This window comes from Phaseolus vulgaris, chromosome 7 (genome assembly GCF_000499845.2).
Source record: "Phaseolus vulgaris cultivar G19833 chromosome 7, P. vulgaris v2.0, whole genome shotgun sequence".
Lineage (NCBI taxonomy): Eukaryota > Viridiplantae > Streptophyta > Magnoliopsida > Fabales > Fabaceae > Phaseolus > Phaseolus vulgaris.
In genome coordinates, this window is record NC_023753.2 from 30,596,145 (window position 1) to 30,613,582 (window position 17,438).

The 17,438-nt window shown below is 33.1% G+C and overlaps 2 protein-coding genes across 4 annotated transcripts; both read left to right on the forward strand.

Moving 5' to 3' along the window:
- Positions 1–1,987: 1,987 nt before the first annotated feature.
- LOC137829901 (zeta-carotene desaturase, chloroplastic/chromoplastic) lies at positions 1,988–8,888 on the forward strand. Its single transcript, XM_068636923.1, has 14 exons — positions 1,988–2,621; positions 2,825–2,949; positions 3,173–3,307; positions 3,474–3,546; positions 3,635–3,708; positions 3,891–3,995; positions 4,290–4,534; positions 4,622–4,709; positions 4,815–4,857; positions 4,950–5,106; positions 5,227–5,355; positions 5,886–5,958; positions 7,689–7,853; positions 8,590–8,888. The coding sequence occupies exons 1-14, from the start codon at positions 2,453–2,455 to the stop codon at positions 8,752–8,754; spliced, it is 1,746 nt and encodes a 581-aa protein (XP_068493024.1). The 5' UTR covers positions 1,988–2,452; the 3' UTR covers positions 8,755–8,888.
- A 1,708-nt stretch (positions 8,889–10,596) lies between these two features.
- Positions 10,597–16,229, forward strand: LOC137829903 (uncharacterized). 3 transcript variants are annotated; one of them, XM_068636928.1, is made up of 8 exons: positions 10,597–10,740; positions 10,813–10,988; positions 11,077–11,171; positions 11,541–11,606; positions 11,793–11,875; positions 15,036–15,082; positions 15,744–15,822; positions 15,926–16,229. In XM_068636928.1, exons 1-8 carry the CDS (start codon positions 10,687–10,689, stop codon positions 16,004–16,006), a joined length of 681 nt encoding a protein of 226 aa, XP_068493029.1. In that variant the 5' UTR covers positions 10,597–10,686; the 3' UTR covers positions 16,007–16,229. The 3 variants fall into 3 exon arrangements, with proteins under 3 accessions (XP_068493029.1, XP_068493027.1, XP_068493028.1); XM_068636926.1 differs by lacking the exons at positions 15,036–15,082; positions 15,744–15,822; positions 15,926–16,229 and adding an exon at positions 14,027–14,846; XM_068636927.1 differs by lacking the exons at positions 15,036–15,082; positions 15,744–15,822; positions 15,926–16,229 and adding an exon at positions 14,039–14,444.
- The last annotated feature ends 1,209 nt before the right edge of the window (positions 16,230–17,438 follow it).

Genomic DNA, 17,438 nt, shown 5'->3' on the forward strand with positions numbered 1-17,438 from the left:
CAATATTACTGAAACACCTTGCAGGTACACTCAATCGAGAGTGATCATAAACCTAAAAACTGAGAATTGACCTAAATTTAATAGTCAAAAACAAAATCAAGCCCAAGAGTTCAAATTAGCTGATCTGTAATCAAAAGTCTAATAATCTGTAAGATATAGAAAAGTAGTGTGAAAGTGAAAAATTTAATTATTTCTAAGACAATATAATATATTAAAAATCTTGCACTAAGATAACAACTCGAAGAGAAACAAAGTTATTAATCTTTTTTATACACAATTAAACTGGAGGCAGAGTATAAGTATGTTGGTACTCAATGGGTAATGGCATGGCAAATAAAAAAAAAAATCAACTAACATTAATAGAAAATTCCTTCATAAAATAACTTCGCCCAACAACGTAAAAAATTAATTATCATCAATATTAACCAAACTTGTGGTGATCAATATCGTTAAAAATAATGTTAATTGATGCCAAGTGATTTAAAACTCAAGTAGACATTAATAAAAAAAAAAAAGATTTTGATTGAAAAGATATTTTGATCACTAAAAATATTAATAATTTATATATTTTAATAATTTAATATTAAAATAGTTTTTTATTTAGTAGTGCTTGAAATAGTTTATCTGCATACAAAAATTTAATTGTTGTATTTAAACATAACATTTTAAAATAAATAATTTTGAATTAAAAATAATTCAATAGTTTCTTTAAAATTGTGGAATTCATTATCCATGTGATTTGGTTTATTTGTTTTAGATAATAAAATAAAACTCGGTATGAATTAAAAGTCTTTCGTGGAATTTATGTAATACGTATTTCAAGAAAACATTATATTTTTTCAATCCTTTATTAGGGTAAAATGTATTTTTTTCAATCTTTTGATGAAGAAAAAAAAAATTGTAATCCTTAGTTCTTTGTTGAGATAAGTGATAAATATATCAATGTTGTTAGTAAAATAATTATATAACTACGAAGAAGTTATAATTATTTGGTAATAATAATATAAAACCATTTCATTGTATGAATAATAAACATTCATACACTTTTGTAAGTTATGATTAAATGAAATTATATGATGTTGTATAAGTGATATCCTAATAAAAAACAAGTAAAATTGCACGATCATGATAACATTCAAAACTCGTATAAATAAAGGAATAATAATTTTATTTAAAAGAAAAGTTATATATGTTCAAATATTATGTTTTTCTTAAATATAGACAGACTTATAGATAAATTTATGGTTTAATAATATAGGTATAGTAATAAATAGTTGATATGGAATGTGTAATACGGGTTGAGACCGTAAATAAAATTATATATTTTAAGTGGTTCGATAATGGATGATTTGAGATGAATTTATAAGTATAACTAAATTTTATATATTTGTAAAATATTTTTATTTTTATTGAATCCGAAACAACAATAATATTTTTTTTTATAGGAAGCTTATCTTGTTATGTTTGAGATAATTGCACTTGGTTGAGCTTACCTTTAGAAATGTAATTTTTCAATGAAATAATAAAGTAAATTATAATAAATGTAGGTAAAACCTTAGTTATGTCTATTTAGTAATTATATTAATTACTTTAACTACATTAATAACAATTTCTCAGAATGATTAATAATTATATAGCATTTAATAAAATTAAATCTTACATACCAATTACATGTGTTTATCTTAATTACATAATTATACATTAAATAATTCATTAATTACTTTAAAAACCGGGAGAAAAAAAAGGTAAGAGATAAACACAGAATAAGGTCTCTGAAACCTGTGTTAAATTATTTTCGTAAGTAAACTTTAAACCGAAATATTTTTACAAATAATGGTCTATTCTTAATATGAAAAATTATTTCCCCTAAATAGATCAGGTAACGAAAGTAGAGGGGTGTGTTTAGTAGAAAAATGGTGGATGTAAAGTGAGAGGGAAAAGAATAGGGTGAGTGGATAAAAATGTTAAGGCCACGAATAAGTGACACGTAAGAGACGAAAATAAGGAGGGAAAAGATAAATAAAAAAAAGAGAAGAAGTGAAGTTCCAAAAGAGTCAAAAAGCGAGAGAGTGTTCGAGAGAGAAGGTGCATTGGTCCGTTATCTGTCGTCAACGGAAAGTGGCAATGCCACTTCCATTTTCCATTTTCCATTTCCAGTAGAGTAGGCAAAGGCAACAATATATTCATTCAATTGCAATTATTGTTATTATTATTATTATTATTATTATCTTCATCGTAATTTATTATTTAAATTAATAATAACTCGATACATCTTCTAATTTGCGTGTGATCACCACCCACAATTCTACTACAAGACAATTTTTCCATTCCGGCATCTCCTTCAGCCTACGTATCCAGATTCCCTCCATTCGCTTCACACACAAAACACAACACAACCTCGTTAGTTCCATCCTTTGCGACAGAGTCGGTTGTTGTCGTTCTGTTTACGCTCATGGCTATGGCGTCTCTCATTCAATGTTCGGCGGCTACTTCCTTCTCCGCAACTCGAGGAGGAGACTCTACTGGCTTCTTTTCCCCCTTCACTGCCCGTTTCTCCAAGACCCACAAGTCTCGCCTTCGTTGCTCCTTAGATGATAATGTTTCCGACATGAGCGTTAACGGTTTGTATTTTACCCTTCATTTTGTGGAATCCGAATTCAATTTCGAGGCTACACTTATCTTAGCGCTGTTTTTTTTTTTTTTTTTTTTTTTTTTTTTTTATCTTTTTTCATTTTGGGGAGTGCTGGAGGGGAGGGAAATTGAAGGGTGGGATGTGTCAGAAAGTTTAGATAATTTTTGTTAAACTGTAGTTTTGACTTTGCAGCACCGAAAGGGTTGTTTCCGCCGGAACCTGAACATTATCGAGGACCCAAGCTGAAAGTGGCTATTGTTGGAGCTGGGCTTGCAGGCATGTCAACTGCAGTGGAACTCTTGGATCAAGGCCACGAGGTTTAGCTCCTTCTCCCTCTTTTTCTCTCTTAATCGTCATGTTTTGAGATTGGATGTTGTGGTTTATTACGTTGTAAAGTTACTTCTGAAGTAAAAGGGAATGATTCCTTGATCGTTGATCAGTTTGTTTGATTTTATAATTCAGGTGTTGAGTGCATTGGGGTATAACAGCTGATGTATTTCTATTTTTTTTATACGTTTTCTTCAAAATTCTATCATTCAGGTCGATATATATGAGTCAAGGTCTTTTATTGGTGGCAAAGTTGGTTCCTTTGTTGACAAACGTGGGAATCACATTGAAATGGGTTTGCATGTTTTCTTTGGTTGCTACAACAATCTTTTCCGATTGTTGAAAAAGGTAAGCTGTTTTCACTTGCAGTCAGTGCATAGTCTTCTTCATCTCTAAAACCTGGATTCTTCCTCCCTCTTTTTTAGCCGTGAAACATGTACTGTTCACTTTGTTTTTTGTGTACAATTTTGGGGCATCCGTTTGTTTGTAACTTCTTCAGTGCTTGGGTGACTAGGTGGGTGCACATAACAATCTACTTGTAAAGGATCACACTCACACTTTTGTTAACAAAGGAGGTCAAATTGGAGGTATGGTTTGTGCTTCATTTTCGTCATTATTTTGCTTCTCCACAATTTCCACCACAGCATTGTGAATAACTTTAGTTTTCGTGCGCAGAACTAGATTTTCGCTTCCCAGTTGGAGCACCAATACACGGGATAAGGGCATTTTTGACCACAAATCAGCTTAATGTAATCACATTATATATTCTATTATCATGTTTGTTTAAATTACACGACTTGGTCATCACTCATCAGTATTATGCAGAACTAGAAAATAATATATTTGAATCTCCAAAAACGTATATTTGTTCATTTGATTTTCCTCAGTGGGACTATCATTGTACCTAACTTTACATATTGTTTATGAACAGACCTATGACAAGGCTAGAAATGCCGTGGCTCTTGCACAGAGTCCAGTTGTCAAAGCTCTTATTGATCCAGATGGTGCACTGAGGGACATAAGGAATTTGGATAGTGTAAGAGGATTCATTATTTTTCGCTCTATTTCTGAATAATGCTTCCTGATTGTCTGTGCCCCCAGTTTCTGTGTGTTCTTAAACATGCTCTTCCACTCAGCATAGCATAGTCATACATGCACACACATACAATAGGAGTAAGTGTGAAGGTTCTGTGTATACCAAAAAGTAAAAATTTCAAACTAACTTCCTGGAATCTAAATTTACTGTTTCTCTTTGTATTGATTGTGTTTGTCTATCATCTTTCTCAGTGTCCAAACTTTTTCTTTTAACCAATTTGTGATTTTGTTACAGATTAGTTTTTCAGATTGGTTTTTATCCAAAGGTGGCACACGCATGAGTATTCAGAAAATGTGGGATCCAGTTGCCTATGCGCTTGGGTTTATTGACTGTGATAATATCAGTGCCCGCTGCATGCTTACCATATTTGCATTGTTTGCCACAAAGACTGAGGCTTCCCTTTTGCGAATGCTGAAGGGTTCACCAGACGTTTATCTGAGTGGTCCCATCAGGAAGTACATCACGGATAGAGGGGGCAGGTATAGTTCTAGATAGAAGAATATTTCCACCATGACTTTCCAATTCAATTTTTTCCGTATTTATATCCTCATAAGCTGCTGGAACAGGTTCCATCTTAGATGGGGATGCAGAGAACTACTTTATGACAAAACTGCTGATGGGAGTATTTATGTTACAGGACTTTCCATGTCAAAGGTGATATCTGCTTTCTTGTTTGAATTCTTTACGTGCTTGGTTAGAATACTAGTTACATCCTCAGAATCTTTATAGTTAATACCTTGTTAACTTTTATTTTCGTAGGCTACTGCCAAGAAAATTGTGAAAGCTGATGCTTATGTTGCTGGTTAGTAGATTACTTTTCCTTGGATTTTGTATTCATTCCTTATTTTGCCAATAATCTTCAATAACGCCTTACTGTCATTTACGTGATGCCAGCTTGTGATGTTCCCGGAATTAAGAGATTAATTCCATCGGAATGGAGGGAACAGAAGTTTTTCAATAACATCTATGAACTAGTTGGAGTTCCTGTAGTTACTGTGCAACTCAGATACAATGGTTGGGTTACAGAGTTGCAGGATCTAGAAAAGTCAAGGTAATTCTCTGAATTTTAGGGTCCATATAGAAACTATAGAGTGAGGTACTTTTGTTTGACAATAAAGATTGAAATGTTTTAATTTTGATCATCATTGTTGAACTTCTTCATGCACGGCAGGCAACTGAGGAAAGCTATTGGGTTGGATAATCTTCTCTATACACCCGATGCAGATTTTTCTTGCTTTGCAGACCTGGCACTTTCATCTCCAGAAGATTATTACATTGAGGGACAAGGATCATTGCTCCAGTAAGTGTTTGTAATTTCAGAGTTCTAAATTTTCACTTTCACTCATCAGTTCATTAACTAACTGGAACATATTTTAAGAAAGATTTTAAGTGACTTGCTTGAGTATTCTGCAGTCAGCATAATCATTATTATACGTGGATCAATAAAAACAACTTACAGTTGCAGGAATATTGAAAATTTGGACTATATTTTAAGATCTTAAGGTTCCCATTGCTTCATAAATTGCTTTTGGTTCCATGGCTATAAATACATTATCAGCTTTTTTTAATCAAAAGAAAGAATGCTATTGCATCACTATACAACTTGGAATATTAAACCAGGTTAGCACTACAACCTGTACCGATCATATACAACATTCTTAATACAATTAAAAGAAAAAAGAAATGCAAAAGGAGGGGGACCAAACCAAAACCCACTAATGAAGCCTAATGAGTAAATTTGTCATAGTATTAAAAATTGATCATCAGCATACATATAATATTTGATTTAGTATTGACCTTCTAAGTATATAACGCTAATATCTTTGTCAGATGTGTTCTAACGCCAGGAGATCCATACATGCCCTTACCAAATGATGAAATCATTGCAAGGGTAGCAAAACAGGTTGGTTAAAAAGAAATTATATTTCTCTTATTCTGGTTTTGGATATTTTCACCGTTGATTTATTAGTGACATGAAAATCGTGCATCAAAAGTTTGAAGCTTATGATGGAGTGTGTTTACTGTGTTGATTTATTTTGATCATTAAGCATTCAACTTCAAATGATATTGTTAAAGATATGATTTGATTACAGTCACCTTTCAATTACACAGAACATAATTACAAGCAATCCTTTGATTATGGTATCAGAGTGGTGACCTGTTTTGTTACTAATCTGTTGCTAGACCGGACTTTTTCACTAGAAGCACTAGCCCCAACTTTCTCACTTTGACCTTCTGTATGGGGTAAACAATACCATTGCAACATTTTATGCTCTTCCGTAGCCACTGCACCCATGAGAATTTTCTTGCTCTCTGACAGCCGCTCCACCCTATGAACACTTCTGCTACCCAAAAGTTTCTCCTCTCCAAGCATTTTTGTTCTCTGGTAGCTCTGTGCTCTCAAAGCATGTTTTGTTTTAGCAGCCGCTGCATTCTCAGAGCATTTTCTGCTCTTCGGCGGCCACTGCACCTTTCAAACACTTTTGTTTTCCTGCAGTGACAACACCCTTTATAAGCATTCTTGTTGTCTAGCAACCGTTGTACCCTATGAGTACTTTTGTTCCCCAGCAACCGCCGTGCTCTTCGAGCATTTATGTTTTGGTCTGCAGTAGCTGCAACACCTTTTTAGTATTTTTTTTTTCTCTCTAGCAGCTATCATGCTGATTTATGACGTTGTTAGAAATCCAAGTGTGGGTTTGAGTAAAAATGAAAAAGTTGAACAACATATAAGGAGTAAAACCCACAAATCCATTGTCTAAGTTTTTTGTTGGAGTTGCTGTCATAGTCTCTTATATGGGTTCACTCATGGTTTATTGGTGTTGAATCTGAATCTCCATAGTGTATGCCCCCTCGATGACCCAACAGTGGAATTAGAGTTGATGGTTCATCTTAGTGACCGACTAAGATGAGTACAATATAGAATGCTCCCTATATCGAAAGTCTCTTCTTGACGGATGTTTCAGGCAATGTCCTGTTATGATGAATGACAGTATAAGTAAGGGTAACCACTGAGGTATTAATGGTTAAAAATGTTTCTACTCGAGGAGTACCAATGTGAAAATGACTCACACTTGAGGAAGAGATTGTTAGGAATCCAAGTCTGAGTTTGAGTTTCACATTAAGTAAAATGAGAAAGTTGAACAACATATAAGGAAGAAGACCCACAAACTCATTGCTTTAAGATTTTTGGTTGAATGTAGTGTCGTAATCTCTTATATGTGTTGACTTATGATTCATTGGTGTCGAATCTCCTAGGTGTATCCTCCTTCAAATGACCCAATAGACACGACCTTGTGATCTGAGCTACCCTTCTCAGACGGTTACTACACTGTCTAACTCTCTCAAGAGGTCTTGCATTGATGACACAACACATAATTACAAACAATTCTTTCAATGTATCTCAAAAGATGTTACTGGTTGAATTTGTACATGTTCATTTGGTGCATATTTTTTCAGGCTGCTAATTTGATGCCTGATTGGATTGTTCGGTAATCATCAACATATCATTTTATTATTTCTATCATAAGCCACGTCACATGTTTCATTTTGTGGTTTATTTTAGGTGATTTCAAGTTAGTGGTAGTAGATATTCAATTCTCTTGTCACTATATTGATTTTGAGTTTTTTTACTAGGTTTTGTCACTGTTTCCATCGGCTCAAGGTTTGGAAGTGACTTGGTCTTCTGTTGTTAAAATTGGCCAATCTCTGTACCGTGAGGGACCCGGCAAAGATCCATTTAGACCAGATCAAATAACACCAGTGAAGAATTTCTTTCTTGCTGGCTCTTACACAAAACAGGTACACTGTCTTTACTATCATATAATTTGTGCTTCTTCTACGAATATAATATATAACCCTTAAAATCATGTATCGAGATGCTTTTTGTCTTTTCATGTCATGCTACAGCAGTCAGTTACCTACAAATACTTATATAGCCCCCCTGGGCTTCTGGTATAACCTTTGAAAACAATTTAGAAAGTGAAGTGGCTTTTATGACACTGACAATAAATTTCTGCTGCTATATTTATTTGAATGGGATTACTGTGTTGTGATACCAACATCTATCTAGAAATTGTGTATTTTCTTCTCCCTATTTCAGTTTCCGGATTCAGGATTAAAAAAATTCTTGGTGTCTTTTGCCACTCATGAATTTAGTGGCATTCTTGTTCAATTAATAGTTTGATAAACAAAGAAAAAGGAATTTTAGATAAAAATCATTTGAATAGAAGTGACAATTGACGTGTGGAAAGTGGTAAAGGCAATAGACATTCCCTACTTTCTCTTGCACAAAAATAGAGCACTCAAATACTCCTTATATACAAAATACTTTTAGCTGATTAAAAAAACAGCTTTCACTCCTAAGTAAATTGGTCTGTGGAAAATTTTACGAGTATACAACAATAAATATTTACAGTGTACATGCTTTTTCAATAGAGATCAGTATGTTCTTTCACCATGCTTCCAAATTTGATACCACTCACTTTTATTATTTATTTACTTACATGAACATGCCTCTGATTTTTTGTTTGTTCAGGACTACATAGACAGCATGGAAGGTGCAACTTTGTCTGGCAGACAAGCTTCGGCCTATATCTGTAACGCAGGGGAAGGATTAGTGGCATTGCGGAAGGAGGTTGATGCTGAGTTGAAAGACGACCTAGAATTTACGAATACTAAAGATGAATTGAGCCTAGTATGAGATATTTCCTTCTGGGGTATTCAAATTTGAGGTGAAGCAAGTTTGTTGTTTTGCCATGCAACATTTTAGAATGTATATTCAATCGAAAAGTAATTCCAGAAATAATTGTTTGCAAGTGAAGTTCATCGTTCTAATATCCGGTGTCTATCAATTGCGTTGCATGCACTCATTGTTAAATCAATAATAATAGGATTACCTGTATTGATGGGCCTTAGAACTCAATGAAGAGACTCTTACTTCCCGTAACTCCATGATTGCATAATCTAGAACTCATAGTTATAATTTGAATTATGCAATATAAAATACATTTATATATTTTCATTAGATGTTTTGGTAACAATCTATGAATTCCAGAATCCAAAATTCTTTTAGTAGAATGCCCTTTTAAGACAATGCAATTTGAAAATCAGTTCATTATAAACTATGTATGATCTGGGTCGCCACAATTGCCTTTCGGATAATTTGATGTCTAATTTGCTGAATATGAAATTATTATTCTAGGTTACTATCTTAAAAACTTGTAGACTGTTCAATCCGAAAATAACATGAAAGTCAGAGTCACTTCCATACTTATTTAACCCTTTGAATTGTTTTTGAAAAACTTATATTCAAAAAAATTAATTAACTTCAACACTTACACATTTTCATGTCCAAAATGATACTATTTTCCAATTCAATATCCAAAGCAATATTTTAACACCAATGACTAATAAATCAGAAAGGACAAAATGAATACTTTCAGAAAATTAAAGGGTGTAGGAGAAAAATATGGAGTGGAGAAAGAAGTTGTCCAATAAAAGAGGGAGATATTATAGTATCGGCTCAGTTGTTCTTTACTGGCCTAAAGTACAACATGACTCTTTCTTTCTGCACCTCCAAGGCTTCTCCTGACACCTCATAGATCAGCGGAAAAGATCAATTCATCCTACATTCCAGATTCCTCAACCTGAAAATGATTTTTTTTTTATACTTTGTGATTAATCTGGAAGATATTTCCAATTTCAAAATATCTTTTACAATCCAATTTTTTTTTAAAAGTATATTTTAAATTACAGAATTTGAATTTTTTTTAAAATTTTATTCTAAATTATAAAATCCAGAAGATATTTGTAATTGAAGAATACATTTTGAATTCTATAATGGAAAGTTTTCTAGATCATCTATTCCAAAATGAAAAACGTCAATAAAATAAAATATATTTTTTGATATTTTAAGAAGCTATAAAGTTACAAGAAGAAACGTCATACAACAAATATCAAGTAGTTTTGAGTAGAAAACAGTACAATATTTAATATGCGAAAAAATTTAATTTCATAATTTCTTCATGTATTTCATACTTTAAAAAAATTCATTTCAAATTATGCAATACATAATACAAATTTCAAACTATAAATTTATATTCTAGACATTTTGTAGATTCTAAAATATAAATTTTGTATAGTAAAATATAGAATGTGAAATATAAAAAAATCATAAATTTTAATTTTTGAATTCAATGATCCAAAAAGTTTCCCGATTCCACATTATGAATAAAAAAAATTAAATGAAAAATGTACAAGGTAATTTGGATATTTTTGAAATATGAGATAGAGGAAAAAAAAGCAGCATGGGGTGCAGGAAGAATTTCCCAAAAATAGAACATCTAACAATAAAACATTTTATTCTTTTATTCAATTAAATTTTTGTATGTACATAAGTTAACTAATTTAAAAATTATACTTACCTTAATTTCTAACGGGTTAAGGATAAAAACTTTCACACTTAATTCTTATGCACTGACGCTAGAAAATATATTTACACAAATATTGAATTAAAGAAAATTGGTAATTCTTTTGGACATAAATTTAATTAAAAGAATAAACATAAGCAGGTGATGTAGTGAGCAATTGAGAACCCAAATCCCGTAGTAGAGAGTGAGAGAAGCTTTTGGAAATGGCAAAACTATGGTGCTTCAGTGGAACCCCTCTACTACCTTCTCGCAACCAGGTACTACTATTTCTACATCATAACAAATCTAATTTAACTCATCTGATTTTTGTTGTGGCGTTGCAATTGCAGTTTCGAAGGAATCATGGAGTCCAAAGGTGCTCAAACACTAACATGCTCAAAAGCATGAACACTTATGCTAGTATGAACAAAGAAAGTGAAAGTGAAACCCCTCAGATATTGAAAATAGTGGTGACCGGAGTGACAGAGCTCTTGAGGCTTTTCTCTCCTTCTTTTGATCAATCAAGGTGTCTATACCTGCTCAATCTGCAACCTTATTTACTTACCATAATCTACATATCTTCTAATTACTCACTCCCACTTATTTATATGCAGCTTTGAGAAACAGAGTGATCAATTCCCAATTTCAACCGTCGATGATGTTCTAAGTATCATCAAATCTGATTACGACAACGCTTATTTCGTAACAGGTAACATTCTTTCATTCTCCTCTTAGCAAACATTTTGTTACAAGTTTCTTTTGTAGTAGTTTATGCATTCTCAATATAAAGTAGTCTTAAGGTAATATTACCGTGTATGATATATCTGTTTATTTTAACAATGACTTCTGACTGTGCTTTCAAATAGTCTATAAATTCTTAATATTATCTTTCCCTGTTTAGCATCTTCTGGCTATTTTTTTTTACTTCCATTTATTTTATTGTTGCGGTGATGACATCAGTTTTATTTTCCTGGTATGGTATCTGTCTCTAAATTTTTGCAAGCGGGATCGTGCTTGCAGATATGAATTATACGGCTTAAATTAATGGACGCATTTCTCACTTTTGTTTGGCAACTAGGGAACTTCACTTCTTCAATTTATGCTGAGAACTGTATCTTTGAAGACCCAACTATTAAATTTCGTGGTAAGAATTCTTGCCTTATACCTATAGTAACTTGTGTTTTACTCTTCCCCTTGTGCTTGGCTTGGCATGTCTTCTCTTCTTCTGCTTACTTTTCATCAGTTACTAGTTGTTGTTACAGAAAAAAAAGAAAACATCACTTTGAACAATGTTCAATCAACTGAAGCTATATGATGCATGGTAATACAGGTAGGGAGTTATACGCACGAAACTTGAAATTGCTAGTTCCATTCTTTGACCAGGCATCCATTATACTACAAAAGATTGAGAAGGTAGATATTCTCTGTAAATTAAAACTTTATACTCCTAGTCGTACAACTTGTAAATGCATATAAAAGGTTGTCTCCCTGTTGGAATTCTTGTCCAAAGGCACTCTTTTGTTGAAAAGAAAAAGTGCAGTGCATTAATCTTCCTCATTAAAACCATTTACACTTGTTTTGGTTACACATTAAGAAGATTCAAATTAACTGGGAGTGAATAAGAGTGATGTGTTCATGATCAGAAAACTTTATTTTCCTTTGTTGCTAAGCCAGAGAATATCCAAGCATCACCTGGAAGAATGTACAAATGGGGAGTGGGTGGGCAACATTGGACTTGGCATGACTATTGGCATAGGATGGCCTTTTGCGTTTGGATATTCCATAGTTATATTGAGAAAATGGTCAAGTTTTAGAGGTGTAAATAGAATTGTATTTTAAACCAAATTTGACTTTCCATGTTTTTGAGAAAATCATTATAAGTTTATAAACGTTAACCAAAGTGGGAGATTTCTTTCCAATGCATTCTGAAGTATTATGTTCTGGAATCTAATCTTTGCCTTATGAGAAGTCTTTAGATGAAGGGGATTTCACTTTTAACCGGATATTGGGATGCTGGGGTACTTAATATCTACCACTTCATGTTCATGCATGGAGCCACGCCACCCCACCAATATTTATGTTATGCAACCAAGCAGAAGGAATACACTATTCTAAGAGATGTGACATAGTCTCTTATGAGAGATAAAGCGATTATCATTACTTGTAATGCTCGAGTAAAAGATGTAGAGTTGTAGAATGATGCACTACTTGGAGAGGGTTTTCAAGTTTATAAAAAACTTGTAATCTTTATTAGATATATCCTTCTTTCAATGGCATAATTAAAATTATTTTAGGCTGCAATAGGGGTTCTATTTCTTTTAATTATCTTGGTGTTCTGATTTTTGTTGGTGCTCCTAAGTCTTGTTATTTTCAGCCTTTGGCTGAGAAGGCTAAGAATAAATTAGCCTTTTCGAAAGGTAAAAGTTTAAGCATGATGAGAAGGATCCAATTAGTTGACTTTGTTATTTTTGGTATTATGGCATACAATTTTTAAATTTATAAATGGCCTCTTATTCTTTTAAAGGAGGTTAATTGGTGGATTAGAAATTTCGTTTGGATTGGAGATGTTATTAAGGCTGGTTTAGTTATTGTTAAATGGAAAACAAAGTCTGTCTCCTTCGGTTAGCTTAGGATTTTGAATACACTACTATGCCTTGGTCTATTATTATACGTGTCAGATTCCTAAAATCTAAGTATTTGAAGTTTTCTTATCATTCTTCTTCTATTTGGCCTGACATCAATGAATATTGTGATACTGTTTTAGATAATACTTTCTGGATTGTTGGGAGGGTGATCAAATTAATTTTTGGAATGATTTATGGTGTTCTTCAAAAAATTGTGTCTTTCACTGTTTTTGATCTCTGTGTCTTTATGTGTTCCCATCATCTGCCCTTGTTGCGTGTGGGTTTTTCCCGACACAGAATTATCCATTTAAATAGGCTGGTACTGGCAATTATTGGAGCTGAAATTTTGAATGTCAGAGAACCTTGACCGTTGAAATTTTGATTCAGTTCCACTTGTTGAAGTAGTTCAATTCAGATGCATTAATTTTGAATCTATGGTCTAGATAAACCATTTCTTACCCATTTGAGTTATGGTTTAGACCCTTAAAAGATCTGTTTCTCTCTTTTGATTATATGTGCTCATCTTTCTCTTTGTTAAGTTCCTATGTTGTCTTTCTCTGCAAATTGAAAGCCTACAATTCTCACGACTAAACACCTTATGTTAGATATTTGTTTTTAGACTGCACGTGGCATCTTTATTTGTTTTTCTGTTTCAGTTGTTGAATAAGTCTTTGAAGTCAAAGTAACTATTCATAAACTTTAGGAGAAAGTATTTCCGTCAGTTTTTTTGTTACTGCAAGTGTTATAAATGTATTGCAATTGGCAGCAGAGATGGAGAATAATAACGATCTATTTTATTTCAATTCATATATTTTCTTCTTTCAGTATTTTGTTCCCTCTATTTTGCTATGTGCCTTTATTATGTAAAACAACAATTGGTATCATGAGCTTTTTTCTTACGGACCTGTGAAAATGGATGTTGATTCAAATTTCTCACAAGTTGCACCTCCAGTCTTTGATGGAGAAAACTACCATCTTTGTGCTGTCAAAATGGAGTCTTACTTGGAGGAGGATTATGAAATCCTTCCGCTGTCAAAATGAGTTAGTGGATTATGTTCCAGTAAGAGGTACCAGATTGCTGTCCGAAATTTATGAAAGATGCAATGTTTCTGTGTGTGAACCTGCAAATTTTGAAGAAGCAAAGAAAAGTCTAAATTGGATAGCTGTAATGAAGAAGTTGTTGTCAATGATCGAAAAAAACCAAACCTGAATTTGTTGTTGCTACAGCTTTTGATAACCAAGTCTTGTGGTTGGAGAAAATTTTAATCGATCTTAACATAGAGCAGAAGGAAAGTACGAACGTTTTTGTTGACAATCAAGCTGCAATAGCTATTTCCCATAATCCTTTTCATGGAAAACCAAGCATTTTATCATTAAGTTGTTCTTCTTAAAGGAGGTACAGAAAAATGGAGCTGTTCTAGTTTATTGCAAAATCGAAAACCAAGTTGCAGATTTGTTTACCAAGCCATTTCCAGCCAGCAAGTTTGAGTTCTTAAGACAGAAGATTGGAGTTTCCAGTTCCAAAATCAAGGAGGAATGTTAGTTTTTTTTTTTAGACTGCACGTGGCATCTTTATTTATTTTTTTGTTTCAGTTGTTTGTTGAACAAGTCTTTCTAGTCAAAGTAACTGTTCCTAAACTTTAGGAGAAAGTATTTCAGTCAGTTTTTTTGTTACTGCAAGTATTATAAATGTATTGCAATTGGCAGCAGAGATGTAGAATAATACCAATATATTTTATTTCAATTCATTTATTTTCTTCTTTCAGTATCTTATTCCCTCTATTTTGTTATCTGCCCTTATTCTGTAAAACAACACCTTATTGCTGAATGTTTCTTTCAATCAGTCTCTCGATCTAACTATAACTAAAAGGACATTATCCTCTCGGGCTACACTGCTTACTCAAAAGATACATCTTGAAATTTTGCTCATGGTATAATTCATAATGCAGGATGTTGATTCTGACAGAAATTTTGTGCTGGCATCTTGGAAACTAAGGTGCTTGTCCCCTCCTTGTGTGCACGAATGAACCATCTATATTTCTTTTCTCAAACATTTTGTATTCCCTCAGTTAAGGAGTTACCCAAAACTTGAAATGGGTTGTTAAAAAAGGTAGAATAAAGTCTTTTCTTAATTTTGAATCTTGTGGTGTATAATGCTAGCTCAGTTGTACAACCTGGTCATATGTTGTATATATGTACCTGTATTGAATCAATGAAGACTATCTTGGTTCCCTCTATGTATGCATTGTTGAAAGAATGATAAAATGCCTCTAAAAGAAAAACGGTGAAATTCCATTATAGAAATAATTTGGTGATATTCCTGAATATACGTAAAATTCTGTATTTGGAATCTTTCACCTTTAGCACAAACACATAGTTTAGTACTAATAGGATTCCTAATGGGTTGCTGCCTGTAGCACTGCAGTATAATGAAATTAGGTACAATATATGTTGTCAATTTTATAGTCTTAGTTGATTCCTTAGGTTTGTCAGGTGTGCTACGATGGCCACCGGTCTTAAAGTATCCATGTATCTATTAAATAGGAACCATTGCCTAAGAAGATATCTGAACTCACATGCCTGGTCTCCATTCCATGATTTCATCTCTTTAAATTCTGAACTTCTTTGTTAATTTATTTGGGGGGTCTGATATGCAGGACCAACTTAAAGCTTCCTTGGAGGCCTCTGATTTCTATTGATGGAAGCACAGTTTATGAATTAAATGAAGATTACAGAGTCAGTCAAAATGCATCCTATTCTTTCTGACGTATACCTTTGCACCTACTGATGTGATTTGAGATCCATGTTAACTAGTGTCTGCTACTTTTTTGTTTGACAGATTGTTAGACATGTTGAGAGTTGGAACGTTTCTGCAGTTGAAGCAGTTTTTCAGATTTTCTCCTTAAACTCAGGTGGTTGAGATGGCACTTTTGGACGGAGTCACTTGGTAAATATATATTTCATTGTGATTATTAATTTATGTAGTCGTTAAAGATGCAATATACGCCTAGCTATCAGTTTGTTTCATGATTGCAGAATATTTATATTCTAGAAAAAAATGTTTATAAATGGTGTATTAGTTGATTGAGAATGTCAGTACATATACGCAACATGAAAAATCAAAAGGAATTTTGGGATTTGAACTTCTAGTTCTAATATTTTTTGCTTGAAAGGAGAACTGTTTCCCAAAATCGGGCAGTCATCCAAGAAGTACATAGCTGCCACAGAAGAAAAGCAAACAGACTTATTGTTGACAGTGCACTAAATTAAGCTGAGCAGGCAAAAGATTCCCTTTTCCATTAATTGTATGTTTGAAAAAAGTGTATGTCTGAAAAAAATTCTTCATAATTACTTATAAAAGAAGAAAATAAGAAATAAAATAAGTTTTACCGGTAAACTAACATTAGTTTATATTTAAGCTAAAATTCAAATTTAATTTTTTTTAGGGAATTTTAATAAAATATGTTACTTTTATGAGGAAGTTTGTTTATTTTTTCCATTTTATTCTCTTATTTTAAAGGTAATTACGGAGAAGTTTTTCTGAACAAACTCTAAATTTGTTGCATTGGTCATACTTGCCTGTACCTGTAAGAAATATGGAGTGATTTAAATCATCATTTGATGGATCAGCTTTATCATTTGCACCACAAGACGTGCGTCTGTTGCTATAATGATGGGGTGAGATCAGTGTTTAGTGTAGAGCATCTCTAGACCATAAGTTCAGCGTCATAGTGCTGTTAGCAGAACAATTTTTTCTATGACACCCCGCTATTCTTTCCCTCCTCTCTGACCACTGCAGCACAACCATGAAGTTCAAAATTACCTTTTACTACCTTTAAAGTTTAAATGAAATTTCTCTTTACCTACAGTTTGACCCTCATCCATAATAGGCTAATAGCCCATCCCCAATCTTTAGTAGATTTGGTATTAGTATTTGCTTAAACCATATTTTGGTTGCATTTGAGAATTATGAAGGCTTTTGTACTTACTTTTTGACCAAACAATACTCCATATGCAGCAATGTGGATTTGGAGGAGTTAAGGCCAGGATCTAAGTCATGTGAAAGTTGGTCGTTTTAATTCATTTAGTATAGAAGATTGTAGGATGAAACATACGAATTTGGAGTTGCAATCTCTAACAATGTGGCTTACTATTTCAACGGCCAGCCTACTAAAGGTTTTACAATCTTCTGGGCCTCTCTCACATGCCAAATTCATTACATACTAGTTCTGAAGCCCAGGGGTAGATTTAATGTTAGAAAGTGGTAGTAAATAACGAAGTCCTGTTGCAGAGAATCTCCAACATGCCGATATTTTAAAGAAAGATATAGTTACCTTTCTATCTGTATTTTG